This window comes from Canis lupus, chromosome 16, assembly GCF_003254725.2.
Source record: "Canis lupus dingo isolate Sandy chromosome 16, ASM325472v2, whole genome shotgun sequence".
NCBI lineage: Eukaryota > Metazoa > Chordata > Mammalia > Carnivora > Canidae > Canis > Canis lupus.
This window is the reverse complement of record NC_064258.1, coordinates 11341373-11358913: the sequence shown is the minus strand read 5'-3', so window position 1 is coordinate 11358913 and position 17541 is coordinate 11341373. Positions and strand designations below refer to the sequence as shown.

The following is a 17541-nucleotide window of genomic DNA, read 5'->3' as shown; positions in this document are numbered from 1 at the left end:
AGGGCAGGTCCCTGTGGCTGGTGCTGGGGAGCACTCTAGCCATCAAGTGGGTGTTTCCACAACCAGCAGCGGTCTTTTCACCTTCATGTGTGCTTACTGGTCACTCACATGATCTTTGGAGAAATACCTACTCCCATTCTGTGTCTCATATGCAGTTAGGTCGTCTGAGTTGTAACAGTATGTTCCAGAAACCAGTGCCTTGTTGGATAAATGATCTGCAAATGCTTACTCCCATTTTGTGGGTTGTACCTTCTTGGTGGTGTCCTTGAAGCTACAAAGTTCCTGTGATATTCACTGTATTTTCTTTTACTTGTGCTTTGGGGCTCATATCCAGAAATCATTTGGTGAATCTAGGTCATGAAAATATACCCTGTTTTCTAAGAATTTCGTAATTCTGCCCATATATTACTACTTTTAATCTATTTGGGGTTGACTTTTGAATTTGGTGTGTGCTGAGCGTCAACTTCGTTCTCTTCCGTGTGACTCTCCAGTTGTCCCAGCACCGTTATTGAGAAGATTGTTTTCCCCTTGAGAAGTATGATCTCAATAGTATGATCTTGGCATCTTTGTTGAAACTCACTTGGCCACGGATGCCTGGGGTTATTTCCAGGCTCTCAGTAGCACACGGTCTCTTGATTGTTGGCTTTGTAGGACCCTTTGAAACCAGAAAGTGAGTCCTGAATTACATCAAGCTAAAAAGCTTCTGCACAGTAAGGGAAAGAGCCAGCAAAACTAAAGACCTACAGAATGACAGGAGATATTTGCAAATGACATATCCAATAAAGGGTAGGTGACCAAAATATATAAAGAACTTAATACCAAAAACACCATTTGTATTTTAAAATGGACAGAAGACACGAACAGACGTGTCTCCTAAGACATCCAGATGGCCAACGGACACAAAAAAGTTGTTGAGCATCACTTGCCATCAGAGAAACACAAATCAAAACCACAATGAGACACCAATTCACACCCATCAGAATGGCTAAACAAGACAGGAAACCACGAATGTTGGCGAGGATGTGGAGAAAGGGGGGAGGATGCAAACTGGTTCGGCCACTGGAAAACTGGAGGTTCCTCAAAGGGTTAAAAATAGAGCTACCCTACGACACAGTAATTGCACTGCTGTTTACCAAAAAACAACAGGAATTCAAAGGGATACTGCACAGAAAGGGAAACAGAACATGAGAGACTCCTAACTGGGAAACAAACTAGGGGTGGGGGAAGGGGAGGGGGGTGGGGGTGACTGGGTGACGGGCACTGAGGGGGGCACTTGATGGCATGAGCACTGGGTGTTATTCTATATGTTGGCAAATTGAACACCAATAAAAAATAAATTTACAAAAAATAAAATAAAACAAAGGGATACTGCAGCCCTGTGTGTATAGCAGCATTAATTACAATAGCTAAGCTCTGGAAGCAGTCCATCAACTGATGAGTAGATTAAATTGTGTATCATGCTGTGGAATATTCCTCAGCCATTAAAAAAATAAACCTTGCCATTTGCAACAATGTAGATGGAGCCAGAGAGTATTCTGCCAAGTGAGCTAAGATACCATAGGATTTCACTCATGGAATTTAAGAAAAATAAAGGGAAAAAGACCAAAAACTCCCAACTAAGGATGGTTAGTTATGTGAGGGGAGGGGCTAAGCACGCTGCTCTCGATGAGTGTGGGATTCTCTGGCAGGGCTGACTTGCTATGCTGTACACCTGAAACTAATACAACACTGTGTTAACTACACTGGAATTTTAAAAAGCATGAGCCCTATTTTCTTGTATGTTTTTGAGATTGTTTCAGGTCTTCTGGGGCTCTTGCAACCGCCTGTTTGGCTGTGTGGTTCACGGATACCTGCTGCCATTCAGTAGGCGGCCTTTATGTTTTGTTGATGGTTCCTTCCTATGCATTTCAAAAAATACGTATTCATGAGAGATGGAGAAAGGCAGAGACACAGGCAGAGGGAGAAGTAGGCTCCACGCAGGGAGCCCAATGCCGGACTAGATCCTAGAACTTTGGGATCACACCCTGGGCCAAAGGGGCATCCCACATTTTAGCATTTGTTGCCCCTGCCTGAGGAAACTGGTCCAAAGAAAATATTGCTGAGACCAACGTCAGAGAACTTACAGCCTGTGCTCTCCTCTGAGAGTTTTAGGGTTTGGGGTCACACATTTAGGTCTTTAATCCATTTGGAGTTTATTTTTGTCGACAGTGTCAGAAAGTGGTCCTGTCTCTTCTGCATGTGGCTGTCCAGTTTTCCCAGCACTATTCGTTGGTATTATCTTCCCCATCAGGCATTCTTACCACCTTTGTCATGGATTCATTGACCCCATAAATGTGGGTTTATTTCTGGGCTCTCTGTTCAGTTCCATTGATCTGTATGTCTGTTTCCTGCCAGTACCATATTTTTTGATTAATCTGATTCCTTATTTGCATCATAGTATAGTTTAAAATCAAGGAGTGTGATGCTTCCAAGTCTTGTTATTTCTCAGGAGTGCTTTAGCTATTCGGGATCAACACTTTATTTTTAAAGATTTTATTTATTCATGAGAGACACAGAGAGGCAGGCTCCATGCAGGGAGCCCGATGTGGGACTCAATCCCTGGACCCCAGGATCCTGAGCTGATGGCAGACACTCATCCACTGAGCCACCCAGGCGTCCCAACAATTGATTTTAGTATACTTATCTTAAATCTTGCAACTGTGCTGAACTAATTATCAGTCCTAATTATTTTTGATGCTTTTAAGATTTTGTTTTTGACTTTTGGCATTTTTATATGTCTGTTTGTGGGTCTGTCTGTATAGATCCTACCTGGGGTCCATTGAGCTTCCTGAATATATGGGAGGTTTTTCAACTTAGGAGGTTTGCAGCTGTGCCTTCTTTGAAAGTTCTCTCTCCTCCTGGTTTCCCATTATGTGTATTGGGCCAGTTAATGTGTTCCACATTTCTCAGGGACTCTGTTCATTTTTTCTCTGTTCTTAGGCTAGCATAATCTCCTATGATCTGTCTTCAAGTTCACAAATTCTCCTGCCAGTTCATATCTTCTGTTTGGTCCCTAAAGTGAATCTCATCATTTCTGTGTTTTATGAATCTTCTCTACTTGATGTGACCTTCTGATACCTTCCTTTACTGTAGTCATGCTGTCCTTTAGCTGTGAACATATTTACAATGGCTACCTCAGAGTCTTTGTGAGATGTGGCATCTAGTTCCTCTCAAAAGCAGTTTCTGTTGCCCGCTTTCTTGCCAGTATACAGGTCATACACTCCTCTGTGTGCCTGGTAATTTTTTTGTTGGAGACTAGGCATTTTTAATAAAATACTGTAACAACTCTGGGTTCTGGCCCAGTACCCCCCTCCTCTAGGGCGTGTTACTGTTATGTGCTTGTTTGCTTGGGGACTGGCTAGCCTCTTTTGGTGAGTCTGCTCCTTTCCCCTGCCGTGTTGCACCTCGGCGGGGGGTTGGGGGGGCATGGGTATGCCCACAGTCACCCTGGCCTGCTGTCTAGGCAGTGGCTTCACTGGCTCTGTGAATCTCCTCCCAAATGCCTTTGACCACAACGTCCACTGTCCTGAGGACACTCTTGGGTCAAAACTTGCCTGAGCTTTATTGCAAGGGAAGTCCACTCCTATGGGAAGAGATTGGGAGCTGTCCACTTTAGGGCCTGGCAAATTCTCAGCCAGGACTCAAAGCAAGCTTATGAGAGGCACCCCCAGCCTGGGAGCTGAGCACTCAGTGGAGGGGGACAGCAGCCTCTTCTGGAGTGGAACCATGGCTTTGGGGTGCAAGAGGGGTCGCCAGGCTGGCATGGTGTGCCAGGCCCAAGGGAAGGTCTCCCACAAGTGGGGGCTAAAGAGGAAGGGAGCCCCACCTTGATCACACTTGCCTGGAACTCAGCCTCAGCAGCAGGGGTCAGGACAGGATAAGAAATGCTAAGTGGGGGATCCCTGGGTGGCTCAGTGGTTTGGCACCTGCCTTTGGCCCAGGGCGCGATCCTGGAGTCCCGGGATCAAGTCCCGCATTGGGCTCCTGGCGTGGAGCCTGCTTCTCTCTCTCTCTCTCTCTCTCTCTCTCTCGTCTATCATCAATAAATAAATAAATATTTTTTTAAAAAAAGAAAGAAATGCTAAGTGACCTGGGCCCCTGTGTTCTTGGCAGTTAGATGGGTTCTGTACCTTGGGGAGAGGAGAAGGGAGGGAGGGAGCAGCTTGGCTCAAATAACACTGACTCTGCTTTCTTAACTCAGGGCCTCTGCATGGCTCAGTTGGTGAAGCATCCAACTCTTGGTTTCAGCTTAGTTTGTGACCTCAGGGTGGTGAGATCGGGCCCCACATCAGGCTTTACACTCAGTGCACAATCTGCTTGAGGTTCTCTCCCTCTGCCCCCCCCATGTGCACTTGTGCTTTCCCCCCTCTTTAAAATAAATACATCTTTACAAAAATAAAAACTTTGCACCAATTCTCTTGAATAGTGCTTTTTTTCATTTGTTTGCCCATCAGAGCATTTCCAGAAGTTTTAACAGTCATATAATTTCCACCAGTTTTGCTGGGAAGCTGGCCAGTGAAACTGCTCCCATTCTGGAAGTCTGGCAGCCCTTACTTCTTTTCTTGCCTCACCGTGGGTTAGGATCCGCAGCCCTGTGTTGAACCCAGGGGGCAACAGGTATCCATGTCTTGCCTCGGCCTCCAAGAGCAGTCTTTCACCACCACGCACTGTTGGCTTTAAGGCTTTTGCAAGTGATCTTCATCACTTTGATATTAACCTGCTGAAAAAGTTTCTACACTCTGGACGGCTGTTGGGTTATGTCAGATGTGTCTTGTGTCACTCAATATGGTCACGTAACTTCTCTTCTTTAGCTTGTTGGTATGGTGGATGACACAAGTGATTTTAAATGTTGAATGGCCCGTGCACACCTGGAAAAAAAATCCATCTGCTCAGGGGTGTCTACTTCTTTTTATACAATGTCAGATTTGATTTGCCAATATTTTACTGAGAATGTTTGTGCCTAAGTTTGTGGGAGAGGTTGAGCTGTGGTTTCTTGTTTGTTTCTGGTACTCTGCCTGGTTTTAATTTTGCTTCAGGAAATGAGTTAGGACGTGCTCCTTCATCGTGAGCTGAAGGCAGGCGCCCAACTGCTAAGCCATCCAGGCATCCCTGAACATTTATTTTTAAACATTTATTTAGGGCCATCCAGGCACCCCTAAGTAAAATATTTTTTTAAGAATAAACATTTGGGGGATCCCTGGGTGGCGCAGCGGTTTGGCGCCTGCCTTTGGCCCAGGGCGCGATCCTGGAGACCCGGGATCGAATCCCACGTCAGGCTCCCGGTGCATGGAGCCTGCTTCTCCCTCTGCCTATGTCTCTGCCTCTCTCTCTCTCTCTATGTGACTATCATAAATAAATAAAATTAAAAAAAAAAAAAAAAAAAAAAAAAAAAAAAGAATAAACATTTGGGCAGCCCGGGTGGCTCAGCGGTTTAGCACCACCTTCAGTCCAGGGCGTGGTCCTGGAGACTCAGGATCAAGTCCCACATCAGGCTCCCTGCAGGGAGCCTGCTTCTCCCTCTGCCTGTGTCTCTGCCTCTCTCTCTCTCTGTCTCTCATGGATAAATAAATAAAATGTTTTTAAAAAATAAATAAATATTTTGGGCAGCCCCGATGGCTTAGAGGTTTAGCACCGCATTCAGTCCAGGACATGATCCTGGGAACATGGGATTGAGTCCCACATCAGGCTCCTTGCATGGAGCCTGTTTCTCCCTCTGCCTGTGTCTCTGCCTCTCTCTCTCTCTCTCTCTGTCTCTGTCTCTCATGAATAAATAATTAAAATCTTTAAAAAATAAAATAAACATTTTATTTATTTATTTGAGAGAGAGAGTGAGAGCACAAGCAGGGGGGAGAGGGGCAGAGGGAGAGGGAGAATCAGACTCCCCACTGAGCAGGGAGCCCGACATGGGGCTCGATCCCAGGACCCCAGGATCATGACCTGAGCTGAAGGCAGACGCTCCACCCTCTAAGCCCCCCAGGCTCCACCGCTGTGGACTCTGAACATTTTAAAGGACCCTATTTTGACTTACATATAGTGGTTTGGGGTGTCATCTTGTATGGTCTTAACGGTTGTTCTGGGTGTAGAGACACACTCATGTGAGGTCCCCCCAATCTGCTCCCAGCAGCATGTATACTTTGGGTCACATGTGCACACTGCTTCCATGTCGGTCCCTTTGCCATCGCTGCTTTTAAGAATCCTGTCGGGTGTCAGCTGGAGTTCTCGTTTGTTTCAGTGGTCACACATGCCACCGGGCACTCAGGAGGAGGAGGAGTGCCCATCATTGTGCCCATCCCTCTGCCCTTCCTGTACTCTTTTCGCCCCCCCCCCCAGGCTTGTGGGGTGCTCTGCTGGTGCTGGAGCCTCCAGTGCCCCCTCCCTCAGAGCACACTTCCCATTCCTTCCTGTGTGCCTGCCTTCTCCGATGAGCCTTGCTTTCCACACTTGAAGGCCTGTCGCAGCTTCCTCCTGGCCTCTGGCTCTGGACCAGAAGCGCGCTGCAGTTCTCCTTGGCAGTCCCCATGGGTCTTGTGTTCTCTCTGGCCACTGCTGTGACTTTGTCCCCAGTGCTCACAAGTTAGAGGTCAAGTGTCCGGATGTGAATTTCCTTGGATGTATCATATTTGACCGTCCCTCAGCTCTTGCATCTGTAAGTTTCTATCTTTTGCCTATTTGGGGAGTTTCAGCCATCATGTCTGAATACTCTTCAACTGCCCTCTTTACTGCTCTTCTTCTGGGACTCCAGGTACATGAGCAGGGTCTTATGTTGTCATCCCGCACGGTCCTCAGCCTCTCTTGCCCAACGTTTTTCTTGTCGTTATTACTCAGTTGAGTACATTCTGTGGACCCATCCCAGCCTCACTTGGATGTCCTCTGTCATCTCTGGCCACTGATAAACTGCTCAGCAAGTGCTTCCTTTCAGTGATTCTATATCGTTCCGTGATCTTGGTTTGTTTCCATTTCATAACGTCTGTTTCTTTGCTGACGTTTTCCATTTGCTCCAAAAGAAACTTATTTCGCATGGCACCGCTTCCATGATGGCTGATTTAAAATCCTTATCAGGTAATTCCAGCATCTTCATCTTAGTTTTGGCATCAGTTGATTACTTTTTCTTATTCTAGTTGTGACCTTCCTGGGTCTTGGATTCTTCCTTGATCTTTCTGGCGTGACAGGTGATTTTTTGTATTGCCTCCTGAACAGTCAGTCCGGCTATTACATTCAAATTTTTTATTTCAGCAGGTCCATCCTGTCTGTGCTACTCTAGTGGCCTGTGGCTCCAGTGACAATAGTCCCTGCTGGGCCATCCTGGGCCCTAGGAGTACTTCCTGGGCTGAAACCCTGCCGTGGGCTCCTCCTAGCCAGTGCTACCACCCCTACCCTTGGGGCTTCTCAGTGGGGCAGAGGGGCAGGTGATCCCGGTGGGGAAGGAGCAGGCCTCCCCCTGACCCTCCTAGAATTGTCAGTGGGACTCCAGCCCTACATGGAGATGAATATGTCCGTCTGGTCCTCCTCCTGGGAGCAGACTGGGGTCCGGAAACGTGGTCAGGGGCCCCTTGTGTCAGCAGGCTGTTCCTGCAGCCCTGGGGACCCTCGCCGCATCACCTCACTCTTCGTGTGTGAGAGTTGTGTTGGGATTGTGTGTCTTGTGTCTACTGTCAGGAAGAGCAGACAAGCCGAGGCCACCCTGCCCAGACCAGAAGGCACACGGAAGGGCTTTTGGTTTCTGGGAGGTTGGTGCGGGCCGGGTGGTCGCGGTGCGCAGAGCAGAGGGAGCATGAAGGTCTCCGCCAGGGCAGCCGGGCTGTGGGGGGGGGCAACTTGGAAGAGCCGGAAGGCGAGAATGAAGGTGGATGCAGAGGGTCCCAGCAGGGGAGAGACGCTCCATCAGCGGCTGGGGGGTGCAGGATGCAGGGGTGGCCGCAGGAGACAGGGTTGGGGAGACGCCCCGCCCCCCGCCGCCGCCACAATGACCGCTCTGATTCCCTGCCGCCGCCCAGCTCGGGGGGGGGGGGGGGGGCGGGGGGCACAATGCTCATGTGTCTCGCGGAGCCGGAGCCTGGCACTGGGCGGGTGCGAGCGCGGGAGGCGGGCGGGGGAGGCTGGGGGGGCTGGGGAGGGGAGATGGGGGGGCGGCGGCCCAGGCCCAGGAAGGCGTGGCGCTCCTCTTCCTCCGCCGGGAGCCCGGGGGAGCCCGGGAGCGGGGTTGCGGGGTGCGCGGACCGTCCGCCCTGCTCCCCCGGGCTGCCTTCCCCGCGCTCCAGCCGCGCCGGCTCCCGTCTCGGTTTCCATGGAGCCGGGAGGCGGTTGCCACGGAGACCGACGTGCGACGACCGGCCAATCAGCATGGAGCTGCGGCTCCTGCTCACCCCCGGGATGGAGGCGGGGGGCGCGGGAGGCCGGGCCCCAGGACCGCGCCGCCACCTGCCCCGCGCCCCGCGCCCCGCGCCCCGCGCCCCGCGCCCCGCGCCGCCCCCGCCTCCTGCGGAGCCGGCTTCGGCTTCGGGTGATGCTCCCTGGGGTCCGCCCAGCCTCCGGCCGGCCCGGCCCCTCGCGACCCGGGAGGATGCCGCGGGAAAGGCGCGGCGGCGCGACGCCGGAGGAGGGCGCAGCCGGGCGGGGAGGGGGCCCCGCACCCCCGCTGCGCTCCGCAGTGCTTGGGGCGCAGGCGCACGCTCCTCCGGGGCGCCGGGCGGGCGGGGCGGCGTGACGTCAGCCGCCGACCTCCCCCTACTCCCGGGCCGAGGGGCGGCGGCCGCGCAGGCTCCGCCGGACGGACACGCGGACGGAGCGGGCGCCGAGGGACGGGCGCACGGCCAGGCCATGCCCGGGGAGGCCGCGCGCGCTGAACCGCTGCTGCCGGAGGCGGGCGGGCCGGGCCCCCAAACAGGTGAGGCCTCGGGCTGGGCCCCTGCGATCCTGTCGGCGGCCCTGCCCCTGCCCCTGCCCCTGCCCCTGCCCCTGCCCCTGGGTCCCCGTCCCCCGCCGGCCGCTCGGCTCCGCCGTCCCCCACCCCCCACCCCCGTCTGGTCTCGGCCTGCGCTCCCAGCCATCCTGACCCCTTCCCCGCCCCACAGGCCCAGCTCTGGACTGCGGGAAGGGCGGGGGGGCTTGCGAGCATCCCGGGGGCCCGTGGCTCAGGCCCGTGGCCCGCCCTCCAGGCTCCGCGGCCCCATTGTCTGCGAGGAGCTGCGGGCCAGGCAGGCCTGAGGCTCTGGACCAGAGGCGAGGGGTTCTCAGCCTCACCCCCAGCCCCGCGGGGGACTCGCCCTTTAGATGCTGCAGCCGCCGCACGGCCAGCGACTGGGGTCTTGAAAGGAGCAACAGGGCTGGAGCTGGCGCCTGGGGTGGCCAGGGGGCCGGTCCCCGAGGGCGGGGGGCAGTGCCCGCAGCCTTGGAGATGCTAGCTCAGCAAGTGTCCGCGGAGTGGAGGCGTCTGCCCAGGTCTGGAAGGACCAGGGTGGCCCAGCAGGAGGTCAGCGGTGACTCCTGGAGGGCCAAGGGCACCAAGCTGTGCGCGCATCACCTGGCAGTGTCACTGACCAGCACAGCACTGGGCCGGGGCCCTGGCCCCCTTTGGCCTCTGGTAAAGCGGGTGGAGGCTGGGCCTGCCCGGACCCAGCATCTCAGGCTGGCTCTGCTCAGGCTGCTTGATGACCTTGGGTGCTTACAAAAACCTTTTGACCTTTGGCTTCCCTTCACCACCTCCCTTGGCCTGGCTCTGGCCTCTCCCCGCCCCAGGGCAGGCGGGCAAGGGTACCACAGGCTCAGCACCTGGAGCCTGTGTCCACCCCACCCCACCCACCACACCCACCTCCGGGCGTTGGGTGTATGCCACGCTGCAGTGGCCCGAAGGACCCCCTTCTCAAGACCCCCATGGCCTCTCTGAATCCCAGCAGGGGGCCCAAGGGGGCAGGATGCTGCCCCTTCCTAAAAGCTTCGCCTCTAATCAGATACTCAGCTTTGCAGACAGACCCCTGAGGCAGAGATCCCTGTGGGGTGACCGAGGGTGAACGTGATAGAGCAGGAACCTCCCCAAGAACAGAGTCAGGGTCTAGGCAGCCCTGGGACCCACAGCCCTGGGGCCGCTGCCACCATAAAGAGGCCTGGCCAGTCTCATGATCCTGCAGCCCCCAGGGCCCATTCCCACAGCTGCCCTCTTTCCCACAAATCCCATCACTGCCAGCACCAACCCCTGCAGCTCAGCCTCCGTGGGACCCGTGGCTTGAGGACACACCCGCGGTGGCCCTGCCTCCCCTCCTCTGCACCAGCTCGGCAGCTGGAACCTGGGGCAGAGCCGGATGGCTCCCCGAGAGGCTGGCCTCCGGTGTGGGCAGCAGGGAGAGAGCTGAGGCAGGGAGGTGAGACCCCCACGCACGGGAGGTGTGACACCTAGAGTGTTCCAGAGCCAGCGGGGTGCAAGTGCCGTTCCCCTGGGAGCTTCTGATGCAGGTCAGAGAGGTCACCAGCCGAGCCCAGCACAGACTGCGGGCAGGGGGCCAGCCAGCCAGTGTCGGTGGAGACAGGTGCTAGCCCCCCGCCTGCCGAGCCTCAGACACCACCCACCCCCCGGCCCCAGGCTGTCCCCTCCGGGTTCGGGCTCCCAGAGGTTCTTCGGCTCCCCGAGGATGTCTGCCCTCCTCATGGCCCTCTCTTTCCACAGAGTCGTCCTGTGATGTGGCCTCGGCCACCACCCCAAGAGGGGACCGGCTGGAGCACTGTGCCCTGACCCCCGGACCCAGTGCCCTGGCCCTGGAGTTTCTGCCCAGCAAGCCGGGTGCCCGGCCCCCGCCAGAGGGAGCCAGCTGGGATGCAGGGCCAAGCGGCACCCCTTCAGCCTGGGCGGTCCCTGCAGAAGGCAGCCCTAGCCTGGGCCCCCCCGAGGCCCGGCCCGCCGGGGGTCCTCCCCCAGCCACCATGGAGCCCCGGATCGTGATGGGCGAGGAGACCCTCCGGGTGCCCCTGCTGCCCAGGGCAGCCCTGCCAGAGCTCAGGGACCGGGAGGGTGGGCACCCCAGCCTGAACCCACCCCCCGCGTTGTGTTCTCAGGGTGACCCTCCTGTGCCTTGCCCTGTCCCAGACCCTGAGTCCTACTTCACGCCACCCTCCACCCCCACCGAGACCGCCTCTGCCCTGCTCCTTGGCCCCGGGTCCCGCAGGGATGCCCGGGACGCCCCGGCGGAGCCAGGGGACTCGCCACCTGCCTCGCCCTCGGGCTCTTACATCACGGCAGATGGGGACAGCTGGGCCTCGTCCCCGTCCTGCTCCCTGAGCCTGCTGGCCCCAGCCGAAGGGCTGGATGTCCCCTCGGGCTGGGGCTTCTCCCCACAGGGGTCTGTAGCAGATGAGCAGGAGCTGCCCTACACGGGGCCCCCCGGCCCCCCATCCCCGGAGTCCAGCATCTCAGCCGACAGCAGCTCTTCCTGGGGCCAGGAGGCCCATTTCTTCGAGCTGGACTTCCTGGCCAACGACCCCATGATCCCCGCCGCCCTCCTGCCCTTCCGGGGCAGCCTCATCTTCCAGGTGGAGGCCGTGGAGGTGACACCGAGGGCCCCCGAGGAGGAGGAAGAGGAGGAGCAGGAGGAGGAAGAGGCCTCTGTCCCTGGAGGGGATGCTGCTGGGGAGGGCGAGGACGACAGCACGTTTGCCTCCTCCCTGCAGTCCCTGTCCGATCTCTCCATCACCGAGGGCATGGACGAGGCCTTTGCCTTCCGGGATGACACCTCGGCGGCCTCCTCCGACCCCGACTCGGCCTCCTACGCGGGGGCAGATGACGAGAGGCTGTACAGCGAGGAGCCCCACGCACGACCCACGGCCCTGCTCCACGACAGCCCTGGCGAGCCTGCTCCCGGGATCTGCGAGGAAGAGGCCAGCCGAGCCACCGGGCGCCAGGCCCCAGGTGCCAAGGTCGCCGGGCCAGGCCAGGGCTCAGGCCGGGCATGTGCTGCGGCCGAGGCCCCTCACACCCCGCAGGAAGCCCCGGACCTCACGGGGGTGACCGCTCAGGCCTGGGGGCAGGCGCTGGGCTCCATTCTGGGTCGGGGGCCTGCTGCCGCGGGCGCAGTTCAGTCCCTGCAGGGGGATGAGCACACGGCCTTAGGCCCAGAGCCCCAGACTGCCCCAGCAGTGGGGGCCCTCCCACCAAGCCCCGACTCTCTGCAGCACCTGGAGAGACGGGCGGGCCCAGACCCTGGGTCTGAGGCCCCGCCCCTACCCCTGCAGGCCGCGGGCCTCCCCTTGGGCCAGGGACCCGCCGCTGAGGCCAAGCTCCAGACCCTGCAGACAGATGCAGGCTGCACACCATGGATGGAGCCTGTGGCCACTGCAGCCCGGCAGGAAGGACAAGTGACCTTGGGGCTGAGGCCAGCATGTGAGCAGAGGGACACAGAGCCTCAGGCCTGGGAGCAGGTCCAGCTGGATGGCCTGGAGCCAGCTGCAGACACGGGGGCACCTTGGGCCTCATGGGGAACTGTAGGCCCCTCCAAGCCTGCCACGGAGGCCCCAGAACACCCGGAGCCTACCACCAGGGCCCTAGAACACCTGGAGCTTTCCATGGCGGCCCTAGGACGCCCAGAACCTGTCATGGAGGCCCCAGAACACCCGGAGCCTGCTATCGAGGCCCTAGAACACCCAGAGCCTTCCACAGAGGCCTCAGAACACCCGGAGCCTTCCAGGGAGGCCCCAGAACACTCGGAGCCTGCCACCAAGACCCTAGAACTCCTGGAGCTTTCCATGGAGGTCCCAGGACACCCAGAACCTACCATGGAGGCCCCAGAACACCCGGAGCCTGCTATCGAGGCCCTAGAATGCCCAGAGCCTTCCATGGAGGTCCCAGAACATCCAGAACCTGCCACGGAGGCCTCAGAACACCCGGAGCCTGCCACTGAAGCCCTAGAATGCCTCGAGCTTTCCATGGAAGCCCCAGAATACCCAGAACCTGCCACGGCGACCCCAGAACACCCGGAGCCTGCCACCAACACCCTAGAACTCCTGGAACTTTCCATGGAGGCCCCAAGATACCCAGAACCTGCCACAGAGGCCCCAGAACACCCACAGCCTTCCACTGAGGCCCTAGAATGCCTAGAGCTTTCCATGGAGGTCCCAGAACGCCCAGAACCTGCCATGGAGGCCCCAGAATGCCCAGAGCCTGCCACCAAGGCCCTAGAATGCCTGGAGCCTTCTATGGAGGCCCCAGAACATCCAGAACCTGCCACGGCAGCCCCAGAACACCTGGAGCCTGCCACTGAGGCCCTAGAACGCCTGGAGCTTTCCATGGAGGCCCCAAGACACCCAGAACCTGCCACGGAGGCCCCAGAATGCCCAAAGCTTGCCACTGAGGCCCTGGAATGCCTGGAGCTTTCCATGGAGGCCCCAGGACATCCAGAACCTGCCACGGAGGCTCCAGAATGCCCAGAGCCTGCCACCGAGGCCCTAGAATGCCTGGAGCTTTCCATGGAGGCCCCAAGACACCCAGAACCTGCAACGGAGGCCCCAGAATGCCTAAAGCCTGCCACGGAGGCCCTAGAATGCCTGGAGCTTTCCATGGAGGCCCCAGGACACCCAGAACCTGCCACGGAGGCTCCAGAATGCCCAGAGCCTGCCACTGAGGTCCTAGAATGCCTGGAGCCTTCCACGGAGGCCTCAGAACATCCAGAACTTGCCAAAGAGGCCCCAGAATGCCCGGAGCCTGCCACCAAGGCCCTAGAACATACAGAGCCTTCCATGGAGGCCCTAGAATACCCAGAACCTGCCACCGAGGCCCCAGAACACCCGGAACCTGCCACTGAGGCCCTAGAACACCTGGAGCTTTCCATGGAGGTCCCAGAACACCCAGAACCTGCCACCAAGGCCCCAGAACACCCGGAGCTTACCACCGAGGCCCTAGAATGCCTGGAGCCTTCCATGGAGGCCCCAGAACATCCAGAACCTGCCACAGAGACCCCAGAATGCCCAGAGCCTGCCACCAAGGCCCCAGAATACCTGGAGCCCGCCATCAAGGCCCTAGAATGCCTGGAGCCTTCCATGGAGGCCCCAGGACACCTAGAACCTGCCACGGAGGCCCCAGAATGCCCAGAGCCTCCCACTGAGGCCCTAGAACGTCCAGAGCCTTCCATGGAGGCCCCACAACATCCAGAACCTGCTACCAAGCTCCAAGAACATCCAGAACCTGCCGTGGAGGTCCCAGAATGCCCGGAGCCTGCCACTGAGGCCCTAGAACATCCAGAGCCTTCCATGGAGGCCCCAGAACATCCAGAACCTGCTACCAAGGCCCTAGAACATCCAGAGCCTTCCATGGAGGCTCCAGGACATCCAGAATCTGCTACCAAGGCCCTAGAACATCCAGAGCCTTCCATGGAGGCCCCAGAACATCCAGAACCTGCTACCAAGGCCCTAGAACATCCAGAGCTTTCCATGGAGGCCCAAGAACATCCAGAACCTGCTACCAAGGCCCTAGAACATCCAGAGCCTTCCATGGAGGCTCCAGAACATCCAGAACCTGTTACCGAGGCCCTAGAACATCCAGAGCTTTCTATGGAGGCCCCAGAACATCCAGAACCTGCTACCAAGGCCCTAGAACATGCAGAGCCTTCCATGGAGGCCCCAGAACATCCAGAACCTGCGACGGAGGCCCCAGAATATCCAGAACCTGCCACAGAGGCCCCAGAATGCCCGGAGCCTGCCACCAAGGCCCTAGAATGCCTGGAGCCTTCCATGGAGGCCCCAGGACACTCAGAACCTGCCATAGAGGCCCCAGTATGCCTGGAGCCTTCCACCAAGACCCTAGAACGTCCAGAGCCTTCCATGGAGGCCCCAGAACATCTAGAACCTGCTATGGAGGCCCCAGAACACCCGGAGCCTGCCACCGAGGCCCTAGAACATCCAGAGCCTTCCATGGAGGCACCAGAATATCCAGAACCTGCCATGGAAGCCCCAGAACATTCGGACCCTGCCATGGAAGCTCCAGAACATCCAGAACCTGCCACAGAGGCTCCAGAATGCCTAGAGCCTGCCACAGAGGCCCCAGAACATCCAGAACCTGCCACGGAGGCCCCAGAACTGCTAGCGTCAGCCCCAGAGATCCCGGAGTGCCCAGGGGCTGCGGCGGAAGCCCGGGACTCACCGAAGGCCGCCTCTGCCCGGGAGGGAGCAGCCGAGGGTCCGGCGGCGCCCGAGCAGGGAAGCCGTCCCGGTGCCCGCGTGCGCGCTGGAGCCCGAGCTGAGCCCCGCTCGGCCCCGGGGGAGGCCCCAGGGGGTGAGAGTCCAGGGGCGCGCGGCCTGGAGCCGGTCCCCCAGGGAGCCGGGAAGGCTGCGGGGCAGCGTGGCCCGGGGGCGCATCCTGCGGCTTGGCCCCGGTGTCCCGGCGCTGCGGAGGTGGGACCGAGGCCGGAGGGCGGCTGCCGCCCAGAGCCAGTGCCCAGCCCGCCCGCAGCCTCCGGGCAGGAGCCCGCGCCGGGCCCCGGCGGTGGCGGGGAGAGGGCACGGGGGGTCTGCGGGAGCCCCGGGGTGGCAGCGCAGTTGCCAGGAAGCCCCGGCCGGGCCCTGGCCCGCGAGCCCTGCACCCCCGGGGGCCCCGCAGAGGCAGCCCTGAGCCCCGGGGTCCTCGGCGCCTCCTGCCCCTGCCGGGGCCTCAGGGAAGACTTGGAGGCCGGGGAGCCCCTGGCGGGAACCCCGCAGGCACCAGCTGCCCTCTCAGGGACCCCGGGACCTCCCGGGGCTGGGCCAAGGGGGGGCCTCCCGCCCCCTGCCGCCCTCCCTGGCCCCAGGACAGCCCCGGCGGGGGACACCCATGCCAAAGACCGGGCCTGGCGGACCGCGCCCCCCTGCCAAGTGCCTCCTGGGCCTCGGGGCCCCCCTGCCGCCGGGCAGCAGGCTGACCAGGACAGCCCAGAGGAAGGTGAGGCCAGGCGGCGAGTTGTCCGGAGCAGGGACCGCGGGCGGCAGGTGGGGGCCCGGGGTTGCGGCCGTCCTCATCCCCCCACCCGCCCGCACCCAGACTCGCCCCCCAGGGCCCCAGGATCCAGCCCACACTCGGACAGCCACGGGGAGTCGTCGGCAGAGCCAGAGGAGCACGATGCCTCGGGGGTACAGCCAGCGCAGTGCCCAGCCCAGGTGCCCGGCCCGGGGGGACGGGGGCACCCCTGGGAGGGCTCCCCGATGCCCCACCCTCGGTTCCTCAAACCCCGTCCTCCCCAGGCCCCCGCAGCCGGTGGCAGCGAAGAGACCGTGGCCAAAGCCAAGCAGAGTCGCAGTGAGAAGAAGGCCCGGAAGGTGGGGGGGTGCTGTGGGGCTGCTGGGGAGGGTGTAGGAAGGGACCCTTCACCCCCAGGGGCTGATGATGCCACCAGTGAGGCTGTTGGGCAGTGGAGGTGCTGGGGCCAGAGCCTCCATGGAGATGGTACACCGGCACCCCACTGTCCCTGGGGGCCAGTGTCCCGGGCTGGCCCAGAGCCCACAGAGGGGCCCCCAGACTTGGCGGGAGAGGCTTCAGCCCCTGCCGGGATGCTGCCACCCCTCGGGGCCGGCTCCTCCCCGCCTCGGCCTGGGACCCCCCAGTGCCCAGGGTGAGCCTGCCGTGTCCCCAGGCGATGTCCAAGCTGGGCCTGCGGCAAATCCAGGGGGTCACCAGGATCACCATCCAGAAGTCCAAGAACATCCTGTTTGTCATCGCCAAGCCCGACGTCTTCAAGAGCCCAGCCTCCGACACCTACGTGGTCTTCGGGGAGGCCAAGGTCTGGTGGGGGTGGGGGGTGGGGGGGTGGGGGGCCGGGGGGCGACCTGACCACTGTGCCCGCCCTGCAGATCGAGGACCTGTCGCAGCAAGTGCACAGGGCTGCCGCCGAGAAGTTCAAGGTGCCCACTGAGCCATCGGCCCTGGTGCCTGAGTCTGCGCCGGGGCCGCTGCGGAGGCCAGAGGAGGAGGAGGAGGAGGAGGAGGAGGAGGAGGAGGTGAGGCTGGGGCACCGCGGGGTGGGGGGGAGGAGGGGTAGGGGCCTTCCGGGGGGCGGCAGCCCCGGAACCTGCCCGCCTGCCCCCATCCAGGTGGATGAGGCGGGCCTGGAGCTCCGGGACATCGAGCTGGTGATGGCGCAAGCCAACGTGTCGAGGGCCAGGGCCGTGCGGGCTCTGCGGGACAACCAGAGTGACATCGTCAACGCCATCATGGTGAGTGGCCGCTCTCAGCCCCGCCGCCCACCCTGTTGGGCCCCCTCTCAGCCCACACCTCTGCACCCTCCCGCAGGAGCTCACCATGTAGCCGCGACCGCCACCCACCGCCACCGACTGCCACCGACTGCCACCGACCACCGGCCCTGTCCCCGCCCCCGGCTCTGCTGCTCAATAAACGGGTGTGTCCCCTCAGCCTCCGCTCTGCTCCTGCTTCCGGGCTCGTTCGGGTCTCAGGGGACTCGCGGTGGGGCCCCTAGAGGGTCAGGGGGGCCTGTCCCCGGGCGCCGGAGGGTGCGGGCGATCCCAACCCAGGCCTGGAGCAATCCAGGTCCCTAGGGGTAG

General features: G+C 59.7%; 1 protein-coding gene across 7 annotated transcripts; it reads left to right on the top strand.

Annotated features, from left to right (window-relative positions):
- The first annotated feature begins 8777 nt into the window (after window positions 1-8777).
- On the top strand, window positions 8778-17391 carry NACAD (NAC alpha domain containing). 7 transcript variants are annotated; one of them, XM_049095126.1, is made up of 10 exons: window positions 8779-8923; window positions 10697-14410; window positions 14471-14530; window positions 14591-15928; window positions 16028-16143; window positions 16228-16302; window positions 16617-16763; window positions 16834-16980; window positions 17074-17196; window positions 17273-17391. In XM_049095126.1, the coding sequence occupies exons 1-10, from the start codon at window positions 8857-8859 to the stop codon at window positions 17285-17287; spliced, it is 5802 nt and encodes a 1933-aa protein (XP_048951083.1). In that variant the 5' UTR covers window positions 8779-8856; the 3' UTR covers window positions 17288-17391. The 7 variants fall into 7 exon arrangements, with proteins under 7 accessions (XP_025289661.3, XP_048951083.1, XP_048951085.1 ...); XM_049095128.1 differs by having other exon boundaries at window positions 10697-13420; window positions 14081-15928; XM_049095127.1 differs by having other exon boundaries at window positions 10697-13510; window positions 14081-15928.
- The last annotated feature ends 150 nt before the right edge of the window (window positions 17392-17541 follow it).